The following is a 22,136-nucleotide window of genomic DNA, read 5'->3' on the forward strand; positions in this document are numbered from 1 at the left end:
TCGTACTAACGCAAATCAGGCTAATTTACGCAGCAGAAGCTGCTTGCCTTAAAGCCTCATGCTTCGACCTGCAGGCCGGGGCGGTGGAAAGCATGGGTCCGCCTCAGCTCCTGCTCCTCAAATAACATCCGAGGCGTTGGCTTCAGCGGGACTGGGGCTGGAGCATCCATCTCGGCGGGTCTGACACAGTGGGGTATGTTGATATCATGCTGCACGGCTTTGGGGTTACTCAACTCAAAGATTCGCGGCTGCTATATGTTGCTCTGCATGCGGCGAGTATCTTGGCTCCGCTTTCAAAGATGCGTCCGGGCAATAATCGCGTGAGTGATCGACAGCGACAGATGTTGAGGACAGGATGTTAATTAGGGTGGCGACTGGTCACCAGGCCCGTCAAGACAGCAATCTTGAACAGTCGAGGAAGGTGGTTGCCACCCATTCTTCACCAGATTATGCCAAAAGTGATTCAGTTGAAGGGGCAGGGTAAGCGCCTAAAGAAGTGGGAGGATATTCAAACGGTAATGAAGCATATTCTAATCCTCGTTAAGACAACCTAATTCGTACCATTGTGGCGAACGCCTTCAATTACACGGTTTTGTCATATCTACATGCCGTTTGTATTAACAATCGTTACTGAGACTGTATCGCCTGCCGGCACCGCGTTCATGTACATCACTACCTCGGTTGCATCTTGAAAATTGTGCCAGCGATGGGCGTGTTCGTGAAAAAGACTTCAGGATCATAAGCGTCATCGACGCACTCCATACTTCCACAACTATACATCATGTTGAGATTGCAGGAATTTCCACGTCGGATACAATAGCTCCGCGTCAAACCGCCATATAGATATGGGGTAAATGGACATGAAGATAGTACAAAATGCGATTGGTGAGCCTCAAACATTAGGAAACCCTGAGTTGGTCCCTCTCGCGCCAGTGGCTTGAGTCAAATCGGGCCGCCGCAAGCAGTGACGTTTCTGGGTAAGTCATTATTCGTTGGCTATTTGCGGGTGACATTGATTTTGTGGCTGACACACAAGACATACAGAAAGCATTAGCCCATGGTAGGCCAGGGTTTCAGGGCAAGTTTAGCCTCGATAGAATAATGCCCGATTGCTGGAGGCTTACTGATTGTCCAATGGAAAAAGCCACATCATTCTAATGGGGCAATGTGGATGTTGTTGCGTCTAAGCTCTATCTTAACTCTAGCACGACCAAATAGTAGAAACTAGCTATGCTTCAATAGATTGAAGGCTCAGTATCGTCCTGGAAGATATAAAAGCCCAGACCTACGCACCATGTAAACCAACTTCATCACCACAACCCATTCATTCATTGATTCATTCACTCAGACATTCGCTACTTCTCGCTAGTTTCCACTGTGCTCATATTCATTCATCCCCTTCCTCAAATCCCCAAGTTCTAACCACTCCTTCAACATGAAGTCCATCCTCTTCTCAGCCACGCTCCTCGCGGGCCTCTCGACCACTTCTGCGCTGCCGCAAACCTCATCGGCCACCTGCAAACCCTACACCCTCCTCTTCGCCCGCGGCACCACCGAGATGGGCACCCTAGGCTCCGTTGTGGGGCCCGGTCTCCAGAAGTCCGTGCAATCGGCTCTAGGCGCCGACAATGTTGTCGTCGAGGTACCGTCCCTCCGCTCCACCCGGCCCCCCTTTTTGCTCATATATTCTTGTATACAACCTCAAGACCACAGCGCACTCACAAGCCTCCCACCCCCAAGAGTAATTGACCCCAACTGTTCGCCCCGGTCTAACACCAAACTCACAGGGCGTCTCCTACCCCGCCGACATGGCCGGTATCATGGCCGAGTCCAGCGGCTCGGGCCCCGGCTCCGTCGCCATGACCAACCAAGCCAACTCCTGGCTATCCAAGTGTCCGCAAACCAAGTTGATCCTCACGGGGTACAGCCAGGGCGGCATGGTATGTAATTTCAGTCTTCTGAGGCGAGAGTGAACCTATGAGCTTGTTCATATCGGCGAACCCTCGATGCCTCCTCTTTCGAACACCATGAAACCACCAGTGACTGACTTTCACTTCTGATAGGTGGTGCACAACACGGCTACCAAGCTGGGCGCCAAAACCTCCTCCGTTGGCGCCGCGGTCACGTTCGGTGACCCGTACAAGACTTCCCTGCCCAAAGGGATTCCGGCGGCCAAGTTCAAGACGTTCTGTGCTTCTGTAAGTAATCCTCCCTCTCATGATCCCTTCCTTTTGCCGGATTCCGTGCAAACCTTTTCCACTCCCAGTCCACTACAATCTACCTTATAGCTCACTCTGCGGTGAAATTACTGACCCCCCCGTGTACAGGGTGACTCCGTCTGCGGCGCCGGCGGAACTTGTGCTGGCACTGGCGGCTGCCAGTCCGCGAGCACCTCAGGTCATACGGGCTACGGGGCGGATGTTAACACCGCTGCCTCGTTTATTAAGTCCGCTGTTGCCTGATCTGTGACAAGTTCCACCCACCCACGCCCTTGGCGGAGGTGGCTATGATGTTTGATATACGTGGCTCAGGCTTGGTGGCGGGAAGCAAACAAGCATGGGATTGGGGTCTTCTGCTAATTGTTGTGTGCCCGTTCGCATCTGGGAAACACATCTCTACGCTCTTAGTGTGTCTCACTAGCATGTCAATCCACCTCCGAGGGAGATCTACGGCCCGCAGCAATACTCGACATTCATTTCAGTTCTTTTTGGGAGGCGGGGAAGCGGGGAAGAGGGGTGGTGTGTGTTTATTTGGAACATGTGCTGTGCAGATTTCCATTCTCGTCAACCTCTAGGGTATGTAGTTTACACTCCTTTAGCAATACGTCATTTCGCAAAACAATCTCACTGGTGTGGTCAATCGTGTCTCATCAATTCACAACTCACGTAGCATGCCTGTCAGTTTCATCACGGTAGCAACGCTTAAGTTCATATCTGTCATTACTCCACCATCAACCCATCAGAGCTACTGCAAGGAGCGTCACTATAAATGCATGCCCGGCTCCTTCCGTGTCCCTCATTGAATCCAGTATATCACAACGGAGCAGTTTTCCCCTACAATTACACATACCCTAATAGTGCACAGTGTCATTTCCAATCCTCACCGGACTGAACCCAAACCGGAAACCCTCTCTTTGCTCTGTAGGTCTACCGTCATGTAGTCATAATGCGTCCGATCCCCTGTATAACCGTGAGAAAGCAACTCTCAGCTCAGTTCGGATTCCACGGCCACGTGGAGTTGTTGAGGGACTGATAGCAATGACCTCCGTGTGGTTTATAGTCGCTGCCCCGGAATAACATCCTCGAAACCTCTTGATGTGTGTTGTGTTGTACATTCTTGTACTCCCCATGCTCGCACTACTGATCCGCCGGAAACTATCGGCGGCTCGCTATCGCAGAGTCCAGGTATGCCGCTACCTGATATCTGTTAGTAAAAGTAGTGTCACAGAAAAAAGCATAAGCGCCATTGCTGGCGCATAAAAGCAGGACCTACCTCAGGACCCAAAGCTCCCTGGTTTTCGAGATACTTCCCTATCCCCTTCCACAGGTCTATTTGCTCCTCGAGCGTGAGCCCGGTGATGGCAAGTTCCATGACCTGCCCAAAGTTGACCTTGTTGAGCGCGATAAATGTGTGGTAGTACATGTACGCAAAGCATCCCATGATGAACTGGCAATCCATGCGATCGGTCATGCCGCCATGGCCTGGGATCGAGTCACCAAAATCCTTGATCTTAAAAGTGCGCTTCAACCCGGACGCGAAGAATCCACCGAAGGGGGCGATCAAGCTGGCAAAGGTTGCGATGATCATGCTGTGGAACTGTATTGGTTCTGTGGTGAATTGGAAGGATTGGTTGTACGAAGCCGGGAGGAAAAACAGGTATGGGAGCTTGTACGTGTGCGGGAGAAAGACGGGGTTCGGGTCGCACTCCAGCCCGGTGAAGATGTTGGCGCCGAGGTCGTTAACAGGGCAGATAAAGTACTTGCTCTTGATCAACAAGTTGGTCAGGATAGCTGCGAAGAGGACGGTAAACACCCATGCGCCCACGAAGCCCTCGACCGTCTTCTTGGGGGACAGCTTGATAAGCTGGGTTCGGCCAATGGTGATACCGACCAAGTAAGCGAAAATATCGTTGGTGATGACGAGCGATACTGGCAGGAAGAACCAGATGAGACCCTCGAACACGTTGTTCATGATGAAGTGGGCCTGTACGACTATGAGGTACAGTGCCATGTGCGTCCAGGCGAAATTGGTGAACTGGAACTTGAGGTGGCCGCCCTTCAAATTTGCCACGAAGAACACGAACCCTATGACGTAGAGCACGAAGCTGATGAAGCGGTGGTGGGTAGCCAGTGGTAACAGGACCTTGTCGACCAGCACAATGTGCTTGAAGTAATAGATGACGCTTTCGCCGTACAGGAAGTACATGGTGGATGCCAGCCAATACCAGTTCAAGGATTTGGTGGCCTTGAGCTGGCGTTGCCGCGAGGGAATCGACGAGATGGCAATAACTTCCTTAAAGGACACGATCTGGATGACGGTAATGCAGGCAAGGATGTAGATGTGGCCCATGAAGAGGGCAGCGAAGAAGCCTCCAATCATGACGAAGGTCCAAAAAGTGCGCGTTATGAAGTTGGCCTTCTTCTTCTCGTAATCCGACGATTGCGGTGGTGCTGCTGGCTGCTGCATGGAAAGCATGTCAACTTTCGAGGCACTCTTTGTGTCGCGCAGACGGACTCGCGGATGGGGTTGGGTTGACGGAATAATTTCTGGTTGAGCGCAACTTACCTCCCTGATCTCCTCCAATTCCGATTTTCTCCTCGTCCTTGTAGGAGAACCCGATCCTTCCTCACTGGCCTCACTCAGGCTGAGCCTGCGCCCGTCGCTCGCGATATGGCCATTCGTGCGGTGGGAGAACTTGACCCCTCGGCGCGGTTTCGACATGGCCCCGGTCGCGTCACTATTCAGCAGCAAAGATGATGGTCTGTTGCTTGCGCTGGTGTCTCGGTACGGCAAAGAGCGTGCTACAAGACTGCTGAGTTTACGGGCGACGTCGTCGTCGCGAAGGTTTGCGTCGGCGTTCGATGTCAACGAAAGGCCAGGTCGTTGAATGCGGGCTCGTCGTTCGTCCGGGATACGTAGAAAGCTGAGTGCAATTTGGGGAAGTGGAGTCGGGTAGTTCGGCGCTGACAGGCTTGAATGGTGTCCCTCACTTCTCAGACATACAATGGTCGTACCGATATTCCTTTGATTCCAGGTGTCAATGTTGAGGAGTCTGAATTTCGATATGGATCACTGCGACGCTGGAGAATTCGGAAGATTTTTTGATTTTTTTTCTTTTCTCTTTGAGGAGCTAAAGGTGACATACACGTTGGAGCAAAGACGAGCCCTGGGCTGCCCTGGCTAGTAGAATGACGGACTATTGGGGAAATGAACTTGATTTGGCAGGTTCTAATATTGACGTCAAAGTGTGGCTTAGCTGAGACTTGGCAAGTGTCGGGCCACGAGATCACCTGTAAGCTTCATTATCAAATGCATCTAGCAAGTAGCACTGGAATTCTTTCCTTCGCTGATTTTCTTCCCTTTCGATCTTTGGAAATCGACAAATCTAAAACAAACATAGTTTTCGTCTATTTCTGTAGGTTATGCTACAGGATATGATGATCGTGAGGCTCCATCTCGTCAGGCCGCAAACACAATGATTTCGTAAGGCACACATCATGGATCTGCCGGTGTATTTAGTGCCCGAAGAGTTTCACATGCAAAAAATAAATCTTGATGCGTGCCATTTTCCCATTGTCGTCATTGCAGACTTTCCTCTGTCCATTTCATCAGCAGTAGCTTCCAATAATTTTGTAGGATGCACCCCTATCGTCGGTACTGTGCGGACTCGGTGTAATCATGAATTCCTTGATTGCCGGCTTATCCGTCCGTCCTACATAGAAGGGAGCTTCCTTTGGCCTGTTGAAGCGGAGCAACGCAAACAGCGTGTCAGACTACCCAAATTTCAATCCCCGTTAGAATTGTGGCTGGAGCTGCCCAGCGCATGGCATTCCAGAAGCCTCTGCAGGAACTTCTGTTGACATCTGCCGTGGAACGGAACCCCGACGACCCGGCGCGAACCTAAACGAAGCAGCTTTCTTGCTACATGGCAGTTGCGACGCAGGGCTCCGGGGCAAGTTTGTCCAGCAAGGAGCAATAAACGTTGACAAGACCGTGATACATCTTGGGTGGAACAAAGCACAACCGCAACCATGGCATTTGATTCGCACACTCTCTTCCGTAGATTCTTCGAAAATGGCGACCGGACATCATCGTAACTCCAAGTTCAGTTTGAATGCCGCCGCTAATGATGTACTGCAAACCTTGAGCATTGCGCCATCACCGTCACTCCCCCCTTCTCATGGCGCGTATCATTATTGGCCTCTTGGATGATGGCCTTGAAGTTATCAGTATCAGTGATGCCCCTCTCCAACAAGTCGTACGTTTGTCCTGGTTCGTGATTCCTGAATTCATCCCCCAAAGAAGACTCCAAGCTCGGCACCATCCTCTTCGGTGACGGCCAGTTCCAGCAGCTCATGAGCCAGGTCAGCCGTCTCCTCGTTGACCCCGAGAAGGTCCTCTTCTGAATCGGCGAAATTGAGTCTAGCCAGGCTAAGCAGATACTTCTGAGTTCCTCCCGTGATCTTCGCCAGTTTCGACTGCAGGTTCACGGGGGTCTCGTCCGACTTGTCTGTAATGATAGTATGCAGCAGCAACATGGTGTGGCTGATAAGAGTCCGCAGCTCATCTGTTGGGGTTGCCTGTGCCTGCGCTTCGCCGGCCTCTTCGGGGTGAATTGTGGGCGAGAAAGCGTACATCGTTTTCGTCTCCCCGTCATAAAGGTCATCGATCAAATGGTACAAAAAGATGGCCAGACGAGGCACGGCAGAGTCATGCCCCTTGAGCTGGGACATTCCGACTTTTGATTTTGCAAAGGCAGCAAGCGTTCGCAATATTGTGCTTCTGACACCTTGAAGCTCCTCTTTGCTAATATCCCATTTGGGTGTTTCGATCAGGTAGATGCTGACGCGGTCAATCACAGGACTGGCTACCTCCTCGGCCGTTTTGTTTTTGTGTGTAATGGAGCCAACCGTTTCTTCAAATACGGACGTGCAGAGAAGTTTCAGCATGGCGAGGAAGTCGGGTAAGAGCTGGTTATGACTCAAGTTGATCAAGACATATTCGAGATGGACGGAGCTCCAATAGTCAACTATGGGTGGCGACAAAGCACCACCAACTGGTGACGATATTGCGCAACCTAGTGCTGTCAGGTAGAGAACCGACAAAATGCCCGTGGTAGATATATGAGCTGCCCAATTCTTGCCGTTGGCATGGTTGTATTTGCTGAGGTCGTGGTTGTGAAAGCGAGGGATCGCAACTTCAAAGGCAATGTCCTGCCCAATTGCGAGGAGGGACTGTGCGATGTGAGGAACGATTGCAACAGTGTTGAGTTGCAGAGTAAAAGACACAAGCGATATGAGTTCGGTGATGGGTTCGAGCTTGAGGTATGGGTTAGCCGGTGGATGATAACACGATAGCAGTTGAACTCACGCAGCCCTCTTCATGGCACTTGTGCAATAAGGCGATGATCGCTTCACAAAATTCTATAGGAATCCGCATGGGATCACTAGGGTCACCGATGACAGCTAATCTGTGGAACAGGAGCGAGGCCAGGCTCTGACCTGGTGTCGAAGGCAGAGCAAAGCTAGCAAGGTACTCGAACGTCAGTGGTCGTCCGTACGCCGTGCTATGGTTCAGGATGACCCTCAGAAACTGGATGGGCATGTTAGTAAAGCCATTCTGATCCCCGTACAAAAAAGCCATCTTACATCGAATGGTAGAGACTTCAGCGACGCCCCGATAGAATAAGACTGGGCAATTTCCTCAGCTGTGCCAACATCGTCGAGCATAAGTACATCCTCGGTTGTTTCCAGTGCCATGACCGGGCTGTCTACCGCAGGCCGTTTCCTCTTTCCCTTAGTCGGAGTTCTTGTCAACCTTGCAGGAGGCTCCGAAACAACGCTGGCAACGGCGCCAGGGGGTTTACCCCTATTACCTTTACTAGGACTTCCGGCCATCTCGACATCTTCAAATCCATCCGAAACCCCCCAGGTTTTGGCAGCTGCGTTCCTTTTAGGAGTCCCGCCATCTTTCTCCCTCCGCTTCGCACGGTCTAATTCATCTTTCAGATCGCGTTTAGTGAACTCAAGCTCTGTAGCCGCCGTACGCTCTGCTACCTTGGCCGCCTCCACCAGGCGCTCATTCTTGGCAAGTTGTTCCGCAGTCTGCTTGCGTATTGTCTGGAGTTCGCGATCGTGGTCCTGGCGATCCTTTTCGAGGCGCTTCCGCACAATCTGTATCTCGCCATCCTTGGTATTGAGCCGCGACTGTAGTTCTTGGATTTGAGCCAGCAAAAGTTCTTGGTCGCGATTGGGAGGTTCGAGCGGCCGCTGCTGCACCTGTGATGGCTGGTATCGCGGGGCCGGGCGAGGGAGGGGCGGAGGGGGTCGGATCTGGCTGTAACGTGGTGATTGGGAGGGTCGAAAGTGGCTTGCTGGAATGGGCACAGGGCCCCAGCCATTATGTTGCGGCCGTGATGCTTGCTGGGGCAGTATTCTTGAAGGCAACTCTGCGGGCTTTTCGGGTGGGAGAACGGATTTGCCGCCACCGCGCAACTCATCGTGGACAACGGCATCGTCGAGATCGTCGTCTTCAAAGTCGCAGTCTAACTCTTCTTGCGACAGCTCGTACTTCTTCTGGGCTTGGGTGAACTGGATGGCCTGGCTCTCGAGCTCCTGCAGGGCGTTGGCGTTCAGCTCGTCGAAGCCATCATCTGAGAAGGTGTCCATGGCAACTCGGAGAGCCAAGATATTTCACCAGCCAACCCATTGGCCTTGGAAAGATACCCGGTCAGATATAATCGCTGTCCCATTAAGGCGTGCTCATGATTGATTGTTGACCTCGACGATCCGCGATGGAAATCCTTATCGAGCCTTATCGCCAGAGGTACATTATGTCGCACGCGAGTTATCACAAGTCTTGGCAGGGACGCGTTAAAAGAGTAGCGCCACATCAAGCTTTCCTCTCCTTCTAAGTTCGCCCATTCCAGCCAGTGCACCTTGGCAATTTCCCGTACAAGACCATGAGACCTTTAACTACGGGGCTGCTTACCAGTGGGATTGCCTGCATCTGGACAAGGAAGACTTGCAAACTACAAATACGATTGGAGACTAATCGCGGGCACAATCTGGAATATTCTTCCAAAGTTGAGTTGATCTATGAAATCCCATGTCTGCAACTATGCCAGAAGATCCCACCTGACGGCGTTGGTCGGACGGACACGATGAGACTGAACGAGAAATCTGCTTCCTGTTTGGCGTTCAGAAACCCGCTTAGACGCCTTTCGTCAGAGAGGCATCCAGCCGTTCTTATCTGGAATTTGCCTGGCGCCAGTGCGGCGGCTTACCCAGCTGACTAACTTCATGTCAACATACCACCAATATTTATTATTGGTCCACCGCTATGCAGATCGGTCTGATGATATGACATGTTGGGGTTTGCTACGCGTTTCCTCGATTGTTTGGATTTCTCGTTAATATGCACATCCAACGCTACAAGTTTGTCAAGTCCATCATTCTTTACTTCCTTCAAGGAAAGGATACGCCTGTGTTAGTTCGCGAGCATCCTCGCGGAACTGGAGTACGTAGGTCCGATATCAACGAACCGTTGCACGTCGTTTCTTGTACCACATCTAGGATTCTCTGCGCTCTTCGATTTTGCTCTCTTATCAGCGACTACAACTCTCACGCGGAGCTTCTTGCGAATAAACTACGTTGCACTAAGCCCCAGTCCTTCTCGAAAGGTGGAATCGCCCACAATACGTTCCTCTGTAGTGGGTGTTAGCTCTACCGTCGAATTCAAGGTGGAAGAGATGACGCAGGTTGTCTTCAAGATGGTGCAATGTCGACTTTCACGTCAACACCACCTTTTGTCTAGAATATGCCTCGCAAACGCTTGCAGCACGACAAAAGTATCTATCCGAATTGATAACTTGCGGCTAATCAGTATGTGACATGTTTCTTGGCCTCTACTCACTCATTCGCAGCAAGCCCCCTGGCAACATGTGCTCAAGGCCTGTGTTATCCACCAGACACCATATCAGCATCTAGGACGAGGCGGGCGACTGTCCAGTTCCCATGACCTGTCTGAACTCCCAGCATATTCAGCAGGAGCATCGTACTCCAGATCCCATGATGGACACATGGACTTTGTCGTGGTCAGCCACCCTTTCGAAGATTTCATGCCCATTGCCAAAGACTAACAGCCTGCAGCACCGATCCCTCAAGCTCTGCCTGCTGGCGATATGACTCCACCGGTCCCGCAAATCAGTGGCATGACCATACAATGTGCATTTGCGATACTACAGCCGAGGTCGGTACTGCTTTCGCAAAAAGAGAACATTCCCAGTACGACAACGTTTCCAAGGGACACATCGGAACCGTCGTCCACATCCTCCGCATCCTTCACGCCCGGCTTCAAACATCGAGTTCCAGCAGCCACATCGGACCTATCGTAGGAGGCGTCCGCGGAAGCCTCACTATCATTGCAAGCTCTGTGGTAGTCACTGTCTGCATTCGTCGCCACCGGCCCAAGCACGCCATACAGGCCCCAAATTCTGCAGTCAATGCACACGATCCTCCCGCTCCTTTCCCAGTGCCCTATGGCGGGTACAGCGACTCACAAGCAATCTCAATGTAGCCGTACGGTCAACTCTCAGACAAGCAGCTCGCCGTCCCGATATCCATTCTTACCATCTGACGGTCGACATGCCTGTACTTTTATCAGCGCCCGCTCATTGGGCATCAGCCCCGCGTCGGGCATGCCGGCTACGCCTCAACCGCAATGGGGTGCGATAGGTCATTAGTTTAGAGACCAGCAGTGTTGTAGTGACTTGAGACCGATCAGTGAGTTGCCTGCTAATAACAGGGCACATACACTGCCCGCGACTCCGCATTGAGCTGGGTTGTTCAATCGGGGGAAAGCTGGGTGTTCACGGCGTCGGCGTTGGCGTTCAACGACTTCATTGACATTATATATGCATTCACCAAGGGGACTATTAATTAAAAAAGGAAAACCGAAAAAAGGTCTTCTTCCCCAATGATTCAAAGTCATTGTTAGGGCAAAGAGCGTGTCGTATACAATCGGAAATCTGGGGCAACAAGTGACCCGGCGAGATGGTTTAGTAGGGCTTGGCTTATCCATCAGTGCCCCCGTGTTGGGTATTGAGCACGTAGCGGAGCTGATGTGCAACACCATGGCATTATCCTAAGTCTAATCGCGATGGGATCAACTGTGCACAACCAATTCCTGCACGCTTTGCTCAGCCTTACGACCTGGTTTTCGCTCGCTCTTGACCTATTCTTAGGACTTCAGAACCACACCTTGTTATGCTGGAAGTTGTCGAGCATATATCTCTTGAGCATGTGGAACTCCCATATCCACTGTGACTTGTGAATGTTACAATTGAGATCTCGTGTAAGTTGCGACATGAAACTATCACTTTATTCATTTGGCCGGTTACATGGGTTTCTTTAAGACGAAAGCTGGCTTGTGGTATCTTCTCGGTATGCATCTCTCCGGCTCAGATAGAGACAGACATACCTCTTCACACCTGCGCCTGCAAACTCTCACCTAACAGACAGGCCACTTTTGACCACATTCATGCCACCATGACCAATAGATGATTAATCATATCAACCAACCCCTTAACAAACCCCTCATTTTCTCCAGCCTCGTCTCCCTCTCCAAAACGACATGCTCCCTCGGATTGAAAAACTCCAACCTGGCTTGTACGGCCCTCCCCCCACCTCCCCCATTCGTCCCAGCCCTGGCACCAGCATCCATCCACCGCAACCTTGGGTACCTCTCCAATCTGAATAGCGTCTCGTCCCCCTCGCAGAACTGATAAGGCTGCATGACCTTCTTCTCAACAGTCACATCCGGCAGCCTCACCGTCAGACACCGTGCCAGCATACCGCGGATAGCTGACAGCGCCCAGCGCTCGCGCACCTCCCACCAGTAGCGATCGTCTGCCAGGTCTAGACGGAGGTCCACGGCGCGGAGGGAGGCGAAGCGGACGAGGTTTGAGAGAGTCGTGCAGAGTTCGACCCAATGGTGGGGGTTGGCTGGGGGAGAGAGGGGAGGGGATGAAGGGGCGGAGGAGGCGTAGCGGTGATAGTGGAGGGTGTTGTAGGAGAGGGAGAGGGAGAGGGATAGGGAGCGAATGAGGGGCGTGGAGGAGGTTGGATGGGAGACGAGGAAGTGGTGGGCTGTGGGGAGGTGGGTGAGGATGAAGGTTGTTGAAGCGTAGAGTGACGGTAGAGCTTCGAGATACCTTTCGTGGCTGTCAGCAGTCTGTTTAGGGTTCTTGAGCAGGATGCGCTTATCTTACATCCGTTTACAAGCCAACAGCGACGTCAGGAACAGAGTCCCCGTGACTTTGCCCTCGTTCGCAGCGCCCTTCATGGCTTCCTCGCACTTCCAGTGCTGTTGCCAAGTCGACGACATCCTCTCAGCCCATTCGGTGTTCACCACGAGTGATCTTGGCTGCCGCTTCTGCTGCTCACGCCACAGCACGCCAAACATCTCGTTCCTCTCATCTTTCTCGTCCTCCCCGATGATGCACGGGAAGTGTGTCAGATGACCGTCATCTTTATGCAAGATATGCTGCCGGGGGCCCGACACCTCCCAAAACTCAGCATAAATCATGTCCCTGACCTCTCTCGGCAGTATGCCGAAGAAAGTAGACTGAATCTGAAGCTCTGATGTGGCTTGGAAACCGTCCCAATGTGGACGGGGTATGTCCGCCATAGGCGGTGGGGTTGCCGGGAGTCTCTCTTCCATGCTGGTGCTGGGGACAAGTAGTGCCTTGGTCTAATAATAACGCTTGAATTGGCGAGGGCAAGTTTATATCAAGTTTACCGTCGCTCCGAGAGACATTGCCGCTGAGTCAAACCCCACACTCAAGTTGTTGCTGGTCTTGACATTTATCCTTGGCACTCCAGGATTTCGACCCGCAATACAACATTGCAACCAACCGAACAGAAAGCATTGGATGGTGCTCGCCAATGACGGATGGCATAAGCAAACAACATTCTGCAACGGCATATGAAGAACGGGTCGTGCCATGTCGAAAACCAGTCAGTTGACGTGTTGGGTGGTTTTGACGGCGCCTCGGGCGTTCATGTGCAATCTGCAGCCAATCGACTGCAACCACAGGGTATCATTTGATCCTATCGTGTGCGAAGCCTGCCGCATCGAGAGATCTGCCCATCTCAGTGTCCTAGTTGCGGCACAGTGTGAAGATGTAACGTTGGAACCCCAGTAAGGGAGATCTAGGTGTAGCCCAATCGCAATGTAGCCGTGATCTGGACAGACAGAAAATGCGGAGCGGATATCTTGCTTGAGCTAAGCGCGAATGCAACTTGACCACTTTGGGGAGCCAACATGCATGGCTAGTGCCTTCTGGGACCCTTGTCTGCATGACCAGGGGAATACCCCTCCTCATGTCCAAGCCAAGCGTCGTTCGAAGAAGTCGTCTATGTACGGGTTAGGGATGTATGGTATTCCCTCCGCCTCGATCCAGCTTGTGTCGTCCACATCCTCAGTTGTTTTCCACTCAAAGCGACTGACGCTGCCTGGCACGAACATCCAGTACCGGAGCGGCGGGCGGCGGACGACTTGGAATGGAGCGTCCTTCACGTTGTCCATGTTGTTAGCGTTCACCCTGATGGGCAGGGCTGGCGGCAGCTCAACGGTAAGCTTTCTGACATTTATGTCGCTCAACTTGCGTGTGACACCCTCCTCTGGGATCTTACGCCAGCACTGGTGGTCCCAAATGTCGAATGACATTCTCAAGTCATGCAAGCATATCGTTTGCGCAAGTGATTTCTCTACCGTCATGAGGCGACTCTGTTCCAGAGACCGATTGGCGTGGATGAAAAGCGCATACTCAGCGAACTCCAAGCTGAGTGTGATATCCAAATGACGGAGATGCTTCAAAAACAGCGAAGGTTCGAGAACAAAGAATCTGTAGGCCGCAGGTAGGTCGTTGAAAAGAAATGTCTGTGACTCGAAGATCGATTCCATGACCTCGGGATACCTGTGGTCTTGTGTTAGTCATCGCTACTTGGGGAAATCCCTGCAATAGGGGTCGTGAGACACTTACATCCGCTTGCAAACTAACATCATAGATTGAAAGTCGGTACGATCGGGGAACGGCCGGCCTCCATAAAGAATCCTCTCTTCACATCTCCAATGCCGGCTACCCCATGTCGAAGACAGCCTTCGGTACCAGATTTTTGTTTGGTTACTCTTTGGTTCTCCCAACCGCTCCAAGGCAGGTATCAAATCCAATTGTTTCTGGATGAAGTCCATATCCTCGTCCATCTCGTCCATCACACATCCAACGCGAGTTAGGCGGCCCCGTTCAAGGAAGAGGTGGTGTCGTTGGCCGTGAGTCTGCCAAATGTAGCCAAATATCAACTTTCGAATCTCGGGGGGCAAATCTTGAAAGAAATCGGAATTCATCTGCGGATCGACCCCTCGCACATCAATGACTTCCCCAGGTAGTTTGCCATATTGGCGGGGTGGAGGGGTATGTTCCGTGTGTTCCGTGTGTTCCGTGTGTTCCTTGTGATTCCTGGGTGATGCAAGCTTTGGTCGAAGGCGCCAGAGCCTGGCTACCGTTCCTGACATCTTGGCCAGGGGATGCGGTAAAGTGAACCTCGGAGAAACAAGAACGGGGCGTCGCTTGAAGTCAAATACCATTCTTGCGATTGTTGGGCTCTGATGGTTTCCTCATTGGTGTAAGGATCCCTCCGGCACTCATTCCTAGGAATTTTGTCCCAAGAAGCACCATGATGGTACAACACCTGCAGCTCTCGAGCTGGGTGCAAACCAAACATGAGTACAGTGTCAGAGTACGGGCTCTCTCCGCCCGATGGATTCCCAGCCTGTCTTACATCCCATGCAAGATTCGACCCATAGTAATACGCGAAGGATTCCAGACCGTGTAACACAGTGTTGGCATTATCCATTCCCAGTTCGCGCCAGCTAGTCGGTAACCAATTGGAAGGGAAGGCGACCAACCTCTTGGAAATGCAAGCCCCATGGCGGCGCAGAACCCCTGGCTCATTGGGCTGTCCGGCGTCAATCGCATATGGGTATCGTTCCTTCGCGGATGCGGATTATCTCGTCCGACACGTAGCTGGATCTGGTGTGTCGTGACGAATCGACAATATGTCCAGGCCGTCTCCGGCAGCCCGCATCCGCGATCTCTCGTCATCAAGTAGATAGCAGTCGACACTAAATCGGAGCCGATGATTATGGGCAAGGGCAATGAATTGGGTCCATGGGAAGTGGGCACATTCAAGCTGACGAGTCTCGCCCCATCCACCCCACTTCGCGACGCGCTCGCGTCTGGTTCAGACATCCTCCCAGCTAGACCAACATTTCAATCGGCCACCAGGAAGACACACTAAAAGAGCTAGCGCCCGTTTTACTCGCGGGACACCAGAGAGGCGATGAGTAATCTTTTGAAGTGCGTGCGACCATATCTGTGTGGAGGGCAAGCAGTGTAAGGTCGAGGGGCGTTTCGAACGCGATCCGTCAATAGTCCGCCGTAACAACACCCGCCTTGAAGCCACTTCATCATTTGCTTCACAAGCTATCTATACGTGACTACCGCTATATTACACGAACCGTTGGGGGGGGGATCGCGAATCGGCTGGTCTAAGCTCTCTAATACAGTTAAGCTAGAATACCCACGCGTAGCCTTTAAGGCCCAGAATCTCAAGCACTAGAAGTCCATAAGGCGTATTTGGCAAACTCCCAAGTCCGTCGAATGACTGACTATATACTACCACTTTGGAAGAGGCAGAGAGGCATAATTATAAAGGAAGTACGTGTAAGTGATGCCGGGGCGTTAAATCCGGCGATTTCGGGGCTAACTCTAACTAATCACCAGGTTATCTTCAGCGACGATTTCACGGTCCAAATCGCGACTAGTTCTGGTACCGGTTAGGTCTGGCAGATGCCCTGCAAGCGATTTAACAAGTGAATGTGGGATCGCACTGGTACTGGCATTCCGGCTACATACGAATGTGAGTAGGGGAAGTACAGGTGGGGGGATCCAAGCCGCATAAGGGCACTAAAGCATCTCAGGTGTACCTTACCATGACCTCAGGCCACCAATTCCACAGTGAATAGTTAAATGTACCGATTATGGTAAGCCGGCTATCTTGTATTCTGGGGGCTATTTATAAGAGGGGGCGGTCCGATATCGTTACCATGGAGCGTGATTCACAGTCCCAGCGTTAAGGGTTCTCTTCACGATTATGAATTTGGGCGCTAGAAGAAGCTTTACTACCAATATGTACTCCAGGGACCTTCTTATAGTAAGATAGCACCCGAGTTCTCATTAGTAACGCCTCCAAAGACTGGTTAGAGAGGTATAGAGTCTAGACCATTGAATAGCTCGCTTAGAGTCCTGATTAGTCGCTGGGTGAGCATATGTGGAAGTATATAAAAGCGTATACGTATAGGAAACACGGTAAACTAATCAAATTGAAGAGTAGCTAGGTCAATCAAGCTACGATGAGGACCTAGATCCAGGAGGCGTGGTAGGCAGTCGCTTGGGCCCTTATTAACCGGTTTGTTAATTCGGTGCTAAAGCGTGTACGGGAACTACGCCGCATCCGCGGTTAGTATACATATCATTGAAAAGGAAAACTTACGCTGTAGAGGGCATGTCTTTTTATTAAATTTCCGGCATTGTTCGGTTCGCAATTGAATGGTGAATATGTATGGTAGTCTTCGAGGATTTGATTAGGGTGTGGGGATGGGGCCTGGCTTTTTGGAGACGATCTTATTTGTGTTGTCACAAGATTGTGTCCGATTATTCCGGTTGTCATATCATCAGTGTAGCTTGTCGAAAGAAATAAGACGAAGGATGTCGACGGTCTGCTGCCATCCAGATTCGCGGAATATGGCGGATGAGATGGATGTTGATGTTGTGTTACCCACCACGGCTCGCTCCACAATGCTTCCCTGCATCGTCTCTAGGTTTAGATATGCAGGGTAAGGCCAGGTCACTCCTTTGTGCATGCAACGGCGCTTACAGTTTATGGTTGCAGCAAGCAAGAATTTATGCATGCGACCATTGTGTTGAGGAATAAACGGTAGTGAGGACAGGGAGTCTATCAAGGCTCTATCATCAGTCCTAGAAGCAATCTTGACTTACGGGTAGGAGTGTCCCATGAAACAAAGACAATCTCGTCGCAGACTCTGTAAACATATCCCTATATCAACTATCGTAAATATATAGTGATTGAGCATATGCCATAGGGCATAAGAGTGGCTGAACGATTAGGTATTATGTTCTACATGACGTCAAAGACACAGAATATCTGGTAATCGATCAAGTCATCTCCCGTATTGACGTTGAAGAAACGTAACCAAACGCGGGCCGCTCTGGGGGATTAAATGACAGTGGAGCACCAACTGACAAATTAGGTGCCCTATTACTCGTCCTAGCAACACTTTTGACACAGCATGTGATAGCCATTTTATCTACCCACAATGACCGACCCTAGATACCAGGAGACCGAGGCCAGAAGCTCTGCTGCTAGGGAAACGAAGACAGATTTAACGCCGGTGCGTCGGCTGCGATGCCAATACGGAGTTTGCAGGTGGGATTCAGGAGGCCGGACAACTGGTAAAGCAAACTGAGTCCACGGATATTTCTGGACTTAGACTAATGCCATCCCAGGATACCGGGGGTCTTGACACCTTAGGCCAAGTTACGGTATGCTGACAACGCTCGAGATTGTTCAGCACTGGGCATTCGGGAGATCTGGATGAGAACGGAGATGCTATGGTTAAATGAGCACCATCATTGATTCACGAAGATGGGTTCTGTGCGGATATAGTACTATGTCTTTCAAGACTGGTACTCCCGGTATCACCGGTATTTAGGGAAAGATAGCAATGGGGGGGTTTAAACGTTGCCGCGAGGATTGTGTGAAAATCCCAATTTCTATCACTTAATCTAGTTTTGTCATTTATGACAATAAACTTCAGCATACATAAAACCCGTCCAGCTCATGTACATGGAAGATCAAGAAAATTTATCTGGTTGCTCCTAAGAGGGATTCAAAGGGGTAATTGCCAAAGGATAAAAGGGGGCTGCGGCTGTTCATCGCGACTATTGGGGTTTCCGCAGATCTAAACCACTTCTTGTTTGATTAATAGATCTAAACATCTAATTTTACGGTGTCTCGATTTGGCCATTTCTAAAAACGAAAAATCTCAGCTGGATAAGGAAAGGCTCAACAACGTCATCAAGGACGTCAGAGGTTATGCTGATGCAAAATCGGTGCATACCGGTTCGCATCACACCACCTGATCGCTGACTGAGACAATAGCTTGCACTGGCATACCCTGGACGAAGACTCCGTTCGATTGCTTCCGAGTTTGCCAAGTCAGGGCATTCCACTTCACGGAAGATGATCAAGCGGACTTCCAAAAGATTCTACGAGAAGTCGAAGAACACGCGAGGCGTGAAAGGAGGCCACCACCGATCAGCAAAAATAAAAGCAATAAAAGCCAGGGCCTTTTACTCCAGAATATGCCAAGCAGCTGGCATGACGATGCTACAGTTAGTCAAGCAATGCCCGACGCGTAACAAGGACATAAATTATGGAGGATCGAAGCAGTCCTACGCTCAACGATAACCATGGTTCGGCCTCCAATACACCTTGGACGTTGTTAACCAGGAGTATCACAGCTTTCAAGGTGGAATATGCGGCCTGCTTATTATCTAGGGTCTGTATATACCAACAGGGAGGTGGGGGTTGAAGTGGCAGTACTGTGGGATCGAGCGCCATAGCCCCAGGCCGAAAGCGGTACAGTCGCTAGTGTAGCTAGTGGGTCAGACCCTTCCCTCCTTCCTCAGAGAGCAAGAGCACCTTGCAGAAGCGTTGCAACACCAATCTACGTGGCACAACGCCTAGAGCAGGCATAGCGATCAATACGACATTGATCGAGAGTCTCCTCAACAGAGGGCCGATTCCCTCAAGTTCCACAAAACCAGGGATTGAGGACCCTGTCCAACAGTCGATCGAGCTCTCTTATTAAGCCCTGGTCGTTCGTAGATAGAGAGCAAACGGTTATCTACCGCGGTAAGCCAAGCTTAGTTTCCATGAGTTCTTCCAAAATATGTCACTGGTTTCATTTGTAATCATCGAGAAGTAGTAGCACTTGCCCTTGCCTCATGCTACCATTATTCCCCTCGTAGCTCCGTTTGGCGGCACGACGGAAGCTGCATTCGAAGATGCTGCACTCAACCACGGCCTAGCGTTGCTACTTGATATCAGCCGATGGAAGAAGGTAAATTTAATATGAATAGTTAAGGATGTAGCGTAGCTACAAGCTGTAGGTAGCTTAATCCTATGGGTATGATGAAAGCTGGCATGTGGCTCGCTGTAGTCAACGAACCACAATATTAATGGCAGTTAACGTGCGCTAGGAAAATCGTAGACACACGTATACCACATACACCCAGTCCTACAATCAACGTGTGGTGCCTTTCTTTGCTCCAGGATTGCTCAGCTCATCTTCAAATCGCCGTAGTTGTTCAAAAATATCCCATAGTCCGTTGTATCCCGCAGAATTAGCACACGTCCTAGCGAGTAGGCAACACCGGCCCCTTTCCGGCCGTGCCCAGGCGGTTACCTCTACGCATTGGGAGTCGTCCGAGAACAAGGGATTGACGGCTTTACGAAGCCTCGTCTCCAACTCGCCCGAGCCCCAGACCACCTCCCAGGTTACGCATGTGGACGTCTCTCAACCGTCCAACCCAATGACGCCGGAGATCAGGCGTGCTCTTGACGAACACCATGGCCTTGTTTTCGTCCGTAAGCGCCTTCTCAGCGATCTTGAGCTGCAAATCTGGATCCTCGTCCGCAAAATCGCGAAAGAATATCTCCATTGCCTGCTCGGGCCATCGAGGCGGGCTGCGCATCTTCAGCGCCTCCGCCATTGTGCATATCCCCTCTTCAAAAAGAGCAGCATTGCTGAAGGAGGAGTGGATCGAGTGATTTCGTGCCGAAGCGGTCGAGGACGGGGTGGGGCGAAAGCTAACGTTGTCGACGGTGTTGCTGTAGTGGGCAGGTTGCTGTAAATATTAGAGGAGAAGCGAGAGGGGCGTCCACGGCGCTTAGCGGGCTGTGAGGAGGATGAATCTGGTGCGTACCGCTTTTGCGCATGGGTTGAATTCGGAGGGTGCTCATCGGGCGGTGTTAATATGCTCCCAGCGGTGTTGACTTGAGTAGCAGCGAAGGCGGGCGGTTGCGATGTGGCAGGCATGGGGAGGTGAGGTGCCTGGGGCGCTGGCTGTGTAGAAGGATGGCTCGGTGTGTGGGAGGACAAGTTCGGGTCGAGGGTCATGTCTATGACGTTTTGGCCCGCGCTGTTCGTCCTGTCGCCGGCTACTGGAGTGCCATCTGGGTTCCTGCGTTTCTTCATAATTCGCTTGGGTGCACCGCCGGATCCTACTACGTCGGGAAACAGTATTTCCATATATTCTTCGTGGTCGAACGGTCGGCCACGAAGCGCCTTGGACAGCGGCTCTCTCTGCAAGGCGCAATCAGCACCAGAGTCTCGCCATAAAGCTCGCAACTAGTTCAACGTACCTCGAAGTGCCTCTTCCAAGCTTCCTCATTTGCCGTTACCATGCGGGTGACAGGGTTGTATAAAAACTCAGGATCCTCGCGCAGCCCTCTCCACATGCGAAACTTCTTCCGCGCGTTGTCGGCCTTGTTGATCAGGTGGCTCCGTTCCGGGTAGACATTGTGTTTGTCACGCAACGCAATCGCGGCTCGTTCCCATGCACCCGACTTAAAGCTGTGGCTATCCTTATAGCCCAGCTGCATGGACTCGCATAGCGAGCGGAAGAAGGTGTCCTCGTAGGCGCTGTTCCAGCTGAAGCGCGGCGTGCGCCGGTCGGAATTGCGACGCTCATCTTCCGACATGATGCGCGACGCTCCTGAGAGATTATGTCACCAACGGCAATTGTTGATCTTCAATTCGCGATGGAGCTCGAGTCTCACAATGTCGCGGTTATCGTAGCTTATCGCATCGCGTCATGGCAGATCTAGGTTGCGCTGGTTGGTGGCTGGAGGCAGGTTACGGTGGAGAAATCGCGAGGTTGGTTCTCATCGTTCGTTCGTTCGTTCGTTCGTTCGTCGAAACGGAGGCGGGGCCAGTTTCAGAAACGGTGCCTCACTTACTCGACTTTCGATTTTGCTCACACGCGGAAGCAGCAGGACAACGAGAAATTGTGAAGCGCATCAATAGTTGATAGATTCATCGAAACCAACACCACGGACTCAACTTTTCGCATAAGAACCAATTGTTCGATGGCGTATAAATCAAATTGTATGTCCTCGGCTAAATGGGAAGGTGATCTGAAGTGGCAGGGATGATTGGCAGCTACGAGACAGCTGTCAGGCAAGAACGCGCTCCTTCCGTCCTCGCCTTCAAGTCCAAGTTGAGCCTCAAATTCGAAGACTGCGAGCGAGAGAGCCTGTCCAAAAAATCCAAAGTCGGCGTTATGATCCTATATTATCAAGCCCTGACGTTGATACACCAATGATCCGGCCAACCGAGGTTTCTCGTTGGTTCGCTCTTAGTCATCGGCTGGAGGAGGCTCATTAAGCAACGATGAGTCCATGTTGCGACAGCTTTTCTTATAAGCGCACGTTCTGCTGGAGCATGCGGCCGTTCGCAAAATCTAGTCAGTATCGCGCAACATGACGACCTTGGCTTTCCTCTTGAGTCAAGAGACGAGGCCCATAGAGACCATGCAGCTCAAATGGTTGTCATGGCCGGCGTAGACCTCAAAAAGCGCCATGCTGTCCCTCAGTTTCAGGGTGTCTCCATTCTGGCTTACAGTTGGCTCTTGAAAGCAGACAGCGGGGCACATATTCACAACCCGTCGGACAATCCGAAAGCATTTCGCTCTCCCGACCTTTGTT

The 22,136-nt window shown here is 51.4% G+C and overlaps 7 protein-coding genes across 7 annotated transcripts; 2 read left to right on the forward strand and 5 right to left on the reverse strand.

Annotated features, from left to right (window-relative positions):
* Window positions 1-1,435: 1,435 nt before the first annotated feature.
* Window positions 1,436-2,462, forward strand: BCR38DRAFT_406043 (cutinase; the record flags this gene model as incomplete). The annotated part of the gene is made up of 4 exons (XM_040858010.1): window positions 1,436-1,642; window positions 1,788-1,940; window positions 2,064-2,198; window positions 2,328-2,462. The coding sequence occupies 4 exons, from the start codon at window positions 1,436-1,438 to the stop codon at window positions 2,460-2,462; spliced, it is 630 nt and encodes a 209-aa protein (XP_040720385.1).
* Window positions 2,463-2,893: 431 nt separating this feature from the next.
* Window positions 2,894-5,329, reverse strand: BCR38DRAFT_106861 (phosphatidate cytidylyltransferase). The gene is made up of 3 exons (XM_040853337.1): window positions 4,786-5,329; window positions 3,493-4,680; window positions 2,894-3,416 (listed from the first exon to the last, which is right to left on the reverse strand). Exons 1-3 carry the CDS (start codon window positions 4,939-4,941, stop codon window positions 3,375-3,377), a joined length of 1,386 nt encoding a protein of 461 aa, XP_040720386.1. The 5' UTR covers window positions 4,942-5,329; the 3' UTR covers window positions 2,894-3,374.
* Window positions 5,330-6,509: 1,180 nt separating this feature from the next.
* BCR38DRAFT_334381 (uncharacterized protein) lies at window positions 6,510-8,888 on the reverse strand (the record flags this gene model as incomplete). The annotated part of the gene is made up of 3 exons (XM_040855309.1): window positions 6,510-7,538; window positions 7,591-7,812; window positions 7,869-8,888. The coding sequence occupies 3 exons, from the start codon at window positions 8,886-8,888 to the stop codon at window positions 6,510-6,512; spliced, it is 2,271 nt and encodes a 756-aa protein (XP_040720387.1).
* A 1,201-nt stretch (window positions 8,889-10,089) lies between these two features.
* On the forward strand, window positions 10,090-10,878 carry BCR38DRAFT_106945 (uncharacterized protein). The gene is made up of 2 exons (XM_040853338.1): window positions 10,090-10,315; window positions 10,371-10,878. The coding sequence occupies exons 1-2, from the start codon at window positions 10,236-10,238 to the stop codon at window positions 10,795-10,797; spliced, it is 507 nt and encodes a 168-aa protein (XP_040720388.1). The 5' UTR covers window positions 10,090-10,235; the 3' UTR covers window positions 10,798-10,878.
* A 1,377-nt stretch (window positions 10,879-12,255) lies between these two features.
* BCR38DRAFT_106959 (uncharacterized protein) lies at window positions 12,256-13,083 on the reverse strand. Its single transcript, XM_040853340.1, has 2 exons — window positions 12,482-13,083; window positions 12,256-12,433 (listed from the first exon to the last, which is right to left on the reverse strand). Exon 1 carries the CDS (start codon window positions 12,940-12,942, stop codon window positions 12,487-12,489), a length of 456 nt encoding a protein of 151 aa, XP_040720389.1. The 5' UTR covers window positions 12,943-13,083; the 3' UTR covers window positions 12,256-12,433; window positions 12,482-12,486.
* A 431-nt stretch (window positions 13,084-13,514) lies between these two features.
* BCR38DRAFT_106953 (uncharacterized protein) lies at window positions 13,515-15,034 on the reverse strand. Its single transcript, XM_040853339.1, has 2 exons — window positions 14,267-15,034; window positions 13,515-14,200 (listed from the first exon to the last, which is right to left on the reverse strand). Exons 1-2 carry the CDS (start codon window positions 14,866-14,868, stop codon window positions 13,603-13,605), a joined length of 1,200 nt encoding a protein of 399 aa, XP_040720390.1. The 5' UTR covers window positions 14,869-15,034; the 3' UTR covers window positions 13,515-13,602.
* Window positions 15,035-19,876: 4,842 nt separating this feature from the next.
* BCR38DRAFT_481578 (Myb/SANT-like DNA-binding domain-containing protein) lies at window positions 19,877-21,131 on the reverse strand (the record flags this gene model as incomplete). Its single annotated transcript, XM_040863392.1, has 3 exons — window positions 19,877-20,258; window positions 20,354-20,733; window positions 20,793-21,131. The coding sequence occupies 3 exons, from the start codon at window positions 21,129-21,131 to the stop codon at window positions 19,877-19,879; spliced, it is 1,101 nt and encodes a 366-aa protein (XP_040720391.1).
* Between the last annotated feature and the right edge of the window lie 1,005 nt (window positions 21,132-22,136).

Source organism: Pseudomassariella vexata (assembly GCF_002105095.1).
Source record: "Pseudomassariella vexata strain CBS 129021 chromosome Unknown BCR38scaffold_2, whole genome shotgun sequence".
Taxonomy (NCBI): Eukaryota; Fungi; Ascomycota; class Sordariomycetes; order Amphisphaeriales; family Pseudomassariaceae; genus Pseudomassariella; species Pseudomassariella vexata.

Bases quoted from the DNA above. Each gene is read 5' to 3' on its own strand.
- BCR38DRAFT_106945 (XM_040853338.1), top strand. From the start codon at position 10,236: ATGACCTGTCTGAACTCCCAGCATATTCAGCAGGAGCATCGTACTCCA. The intron at 10,316-10,370 runs GTCAGCCACCCT...AACAGCCTGCAG, and splicing joins GACACATGGACTTTGTCGTG to CACCGATCCCTCAAGCTCTG.
- BCR38DRAFT_106959 (XM_040853340.1), bottom strand. From the start codon at position 12,942: ATGGAAGAGAGACTCCCGGCAACCCCACCGCCTATGGCGGACATACCC.
- BCR38DRAFT_106861 (XM_040853337.1), bottom strand. From the start codon at position 4,941: ATGTCGAAACCGCGCCGAGGGGTCAAGTTCTCCCACCGCACGAATGGC. The intron at 4,681-4,785 runs GTAAGTTGCGCT...CTTTCCATGCAG, and splicing joins AATTGGAGGAGATCAGGGAG to CAGCCAGCAGCACCACCGCA. The intron at 3,417-3,492 runs GTAGGTCCTGCT...AACAGATATCAG, and splicing joins AGGGAGCTTTGGGTCCTGAG to GTAGCGGCATACCTGGACTC.
- BCR38DRAFT_106953 (XM_040853339.1), bottom strand. From the start codon at position 14,868: ATGGTATTTGACTTCAAGCGACGCCCCGTTCTTGTTTCTCCGAGGTTC. The intron at 14,201-14,266 runs GTAAGTGTCTCA...ACAAGACCACAG, and splicing joins ATGTTAGTTTGCAAGCGGAT to GTATCCCGAGGTCATGGAAT.